At 42.7% G+C, this 3,888-nt stretch overlaps 1 protein-coding gene across 1 annotated transcript in view; it reads right to left on the reverse strand.

Annotated features, from left to right (window-relative positions):
• ndrg1a (N-myc downstream regulated 1a) overlaps positions 1 to 3,888 on the reverse strand; it is a 13,696-nt gene that overhangs the window by 110 nt on the left and 9,698 nt on the right. The window contains exons 8-16 of the mRNA XM_020606847.1: positions 3,488 to 3,574; positions 3,327 to 3,383; positions 3,120 to 3,223; positions 2,897 to 2,953; positions 2,759 to 2,810; positions 2,148 to 2,195; positions 1,628 to 1,663; positions 1,219 to 1,270; positions 5 to 145 (exon numbers count right to left, since the gene is read on the reverse strand). Coding sequence (XP_020462503.1) covers positions 5 to 145; positions 1,219 to 1,270; positions 1,628 to 1,663; positions 2,148 to 2,195; positions 2,759 to 2,810; positions 2,897 to 2,953; positions 3,120 to 3,223; positions 3,327 to 3,383; positions 3,488 to 3,574 — 634 coding nt within the window. The remainder of the gene's footprint in view (positions 1 to 4; positions 146 to 1,218; positions 1,271 to 1,627; positions 1,664 to 2,147; positions 2,196 to 2,758; positions 2,811 to 2,896; positions 2,954 to 3,119; positions 3,224 to 3,326; positions 3,384 to 3,487; positions 3,575 to 3,888) is intronic.

Below are 3,888 nucleotides of genomic sequence, written 5' to 3' on the forward strand. Positions count from 1 at the left end.
CGGCTGCGGCTGCCCTCGTTGGTTGGTGAGCGGGAGCGATTTCCTTCTGTGGTGTGTGAGCGGGAGCGGCTGCCCTCAAAGGAGGTGGCACTGGAGCCAGAGGCAGTGCGGGAGCGAACCAGGCGGGTCATGCTAGCAGAGGGCACTGAAAAGGAGGTGGAGGGCAAATGAGCAAATTTGGTTGTTCTAGTGCAATTATGAGCTGGTGTTGAGATTAACTAAATACATTTACTCAAATTCATACTCTATAGCTCTACTTTGCAATATTTAAGAGGGAAATATTGAAGTTTTTACACTACCACATTAATCTGACTATAGTTACAGGCTGTTTTGGAGATAAATATTCTAAAATCCTATTATGAGCATACAAAATATACTGCATTGTTATGCAGCAAACCAAACCACTCAGCAGCATGCAAAATAAGCTCCGCTTTGACTTTGTATACATTAATATTCTTTTCACATTTTGACAGTCACTTTTATTGACCAACTATGTTACACACACAAGGACTTTGTCTCTAGTACAGAACTGAGACAGCCATCTGTGCTGCCAACTCACACACACGCTGCAAGGCGCTACTCTGGCCTCCAGGAGCAACTTAGGGTTCAATGTCTTGCCCAAGGACAGTTCAACATGTAGACTAGGGAGAATGGGAATCGAACCGCCAACCTTCTGGTTAGAAGATGACTGCTCTTACTTCCTGAGCCACAGCCACCCACATTTAAATAAGTATACAATCAGGGCAACTTTGAGGAGGTTCTTTAACTGAAAGAGTGGGTATTTTAGCTTCAACTAAGTTTTACTGATAATACTTTTACTTAACTACAGATGTGAATACTTCTGCTCCAGTGGTATTCCTACTTTTAGTAAATAAGAAAAGATTTGGAATATGCCTTCCACTACTGTTCTGTGCATACTCTGTAGGACAGTGAGCATGGAGTTGACCTTGGACTAAGTTCATGTTTCACCCCAGCGAGCATGAGTCATTTATTAACCAACACCAAAGGGTGAAGAAGGGCATGAGAACTGTTGGGCTGAAGGGCTGAAGGGCTTCATATCACCACAAGGCGGCAGAAACATTCACAACACCAGCAATTTTAAGTAAAATAAATAAATACATTCAAAGTTGTCACTGTGTAGTGTAACAAATGTAACCTTAACATATTGGAGAACTGCAATGCACCAAAATAAAAACACTACATATTTTGAATACTTACTGTAGCCCATGCCCTGAATGAAGTATTTGAAAGCTTCTGTCAGCTTGCCGGGCTGCAGAGAAGGAGAACACAAGGCGGGAGAGAGTCAGTCCTCTTGTTATTGATTACTACACTTGCTTGCATAACACTGAAAGACTCAATCTCTCATCCAGGAGTTTACAGCTCAGGTCTAAGATATGACAGGTGCTATAAGCAGGTGCTGTGTAGGGTGGAGGATTATAACCTGATAACTGTGTTTCACGTCTGCTACTTGCTAATGCTCTTAAGTACAACCTTCTTTTGCCACTCTCCCATCCACCTGGCTCCCTGTGCTGATTATTCGGCCCTGTCAGGCCTCCTCTACAACATTAACAGTGTCTCACATAGATTTTTTTTTCTGTTTCTGTCACACAAACACAGACAAACACACCTGGTCAACCTGGGGCATGCCACCACAGTCCGCCATCTGGAGAGAGTTGAAAAAAAGGCCATTAGCATGTTGGTGTTTGTACATTCACACAGCAGTGCACACACATCATTACCACCCATTATAGTCAACATGTCCCATTTGAACATTTTGGACACCTTGTGCCCGCTATCTCCAATTAATGTTCCTCTAGACTCTGAACATTTAACCCTGATAAATGGGTCCCATTTCGGCTCAAATAGTTGTTTGGTTTCAGTTTTGGATCATAAAATGTTGCCAAAGGCCAACATAAGCAGGTCTGTTGCAACAGAATGCATCCTAAGAGGTGACACGCACCGGAACAGCGCCTTGGTGAATTTATTCAGCTGACCTACCTCTGGCTAATGTGTCACCAGATAAATGCTGAGCCACTGAAATCTTATCAGCTGATGTGTTTCCATCAAGGCTATTATAATCTGAATGAGGACATGGGAAAGGACGGGGAGGGGAAGCAGGGCAGAGGGAGGAAAACAGGCCCCTTTACCTTTAGCAGGGTAGTCTTTGTTGGGTCCAGTTTGGTGTTGCACTCAACCTGTAGGCACAGATCAAAGAAATGTATTTAGTAAAGTATCTTATGAAATGTGTGAAGTTTATTCCATATTAGAACATTTGCAAAAGCAGAAACAAAAAATACATTTTTATTTCAATTCAAAAAGACACAATATGCACTACCTATAGCTAATAAATATTCTTTGGGGGATATGAACTGAAAACAGCAAAAGTCAAACAAGTCTCTTAACTTTGATGGAAACTACTTTGCATCACCCAATTTTTGCTTCCAACCATGTTCCTCTCAAGTCATGTTAAACTGTTAAGCATTTAATCTTGCATATCTCTCAGGTTTAAATAGGTCACTGAAGTAAATAATAATAATAATTATAATACTTTATTTGTATAGCACTTTACAACTCGGTAGGAGCCCAAAGCGCTTCACAGAACAGCAGATAAAATACATGACCAACAACATACAAAATAAGAGCAAAACAAATAGAAAACACATCCAGCACAAGTTAGCTAGATTATAGTGCTGGGCAGTCTAATGGTTAGCAATAGTCTAGTCTGTAACGGCTGCGTGAGTGTCAGAGGTCAACTCACCACGGCGTCCACAGCAGGAGAGCTGTCGCCCACCACCAGCAGAGAAGGGCATCTGGGTAAGGGAAATGCATACAATTAAAAATCAGTGGTGGCAATCCAGTGATGCTCGCTTGTTTATTTATTTTCATGACCACTTACTTGAGGGTTCTCACATTGCTTCCAGGGACCGGCCTCTCAATTTCCAGATCCCTCCGACTGCAAAGACAGATGTGTATATTGTAGAAAATCTTGAACAAATTCCAATATATGTTAAATAAAAGTTCATACTACAAACTGTCGCATCTTAGGTTGTGCTTTATCTTGTGTATTTTCCAATCTTAAAAAGCTTAGTTAGTAATCCAATCTATTATTAAGTGTTTACCTTCCGTAGGACTTGACAAAGAGATGCAGGTTAAACTGGTTCATGTCATTCAAGATATGGCGGCGGTATGTGGTAATCAGATCATGGTTGTTGTGAATCTCCTCCTGTGGTGTCCAAACACAAAATCAGTTTAATAAGACCTACAGACCGAGAAAAACTCATTATTAACCTACTGCCCTGTATGTGAATATCATAAGATTCCTGTACCTTTCCAAAGAGGTGGGTGATGATCATGTCAGACATGGCATGGGTCCAGCCGCTGATCTTAAATTAGACATAACAGTTTCAGGTTACTTCTCTAATATTTCAGGCAGTTATTTAAAAACTACTACATGTGTGTATGTATGAGCTATAAAGGTGTGTGTTACCTTGTGTGCAGCCCAGTCCATCCATCCCTCAGCACAGGGGTTGATGTTGATGAGCACCAGGCCCTCCGCCATGTTTGGGTTGTCCAGCTAAAACACACAGAGCACAAAACTACAGTAACACAGTAACACACAATACTGCTTCCGATGAGGAAGCAGAGGCTGAGGGCTCAGAGGTGGACTCGTCCATCACCCAAGCTGAAGTCACTGAGGTAGTCAAGAAGCTTCTCTTTGGCAAGGCACCGGGGGTGGATGAGATCCGCCCTGAGTACCTTAAGTCTCTGGATGTTGTTGGGCTGTCTTGGTTGACACGCCTCTGCAACGTCGCATGGCGGTCGGGGACAGTGCCTCTGGACTGGCAGACCGGGGTGGTGGTCCCTCTTTTTAAGAAGGGGGACCGGAGG

Source organism: Monopterus albus, unplaced genomic scaffold, assembly GCF_001952655.1.
Source record: "Monopterus albus unplaced genomic scaffold, M_albus_1.0 scaffold82.1, whole genome shotgun sequence".
NCBI classification, from domain to species: Eukaryota; Metazoa; Chordata; class Actinopteri; order Synbranchiformes; family Synbranchidae; genus Monopterus; species Monopterus albus.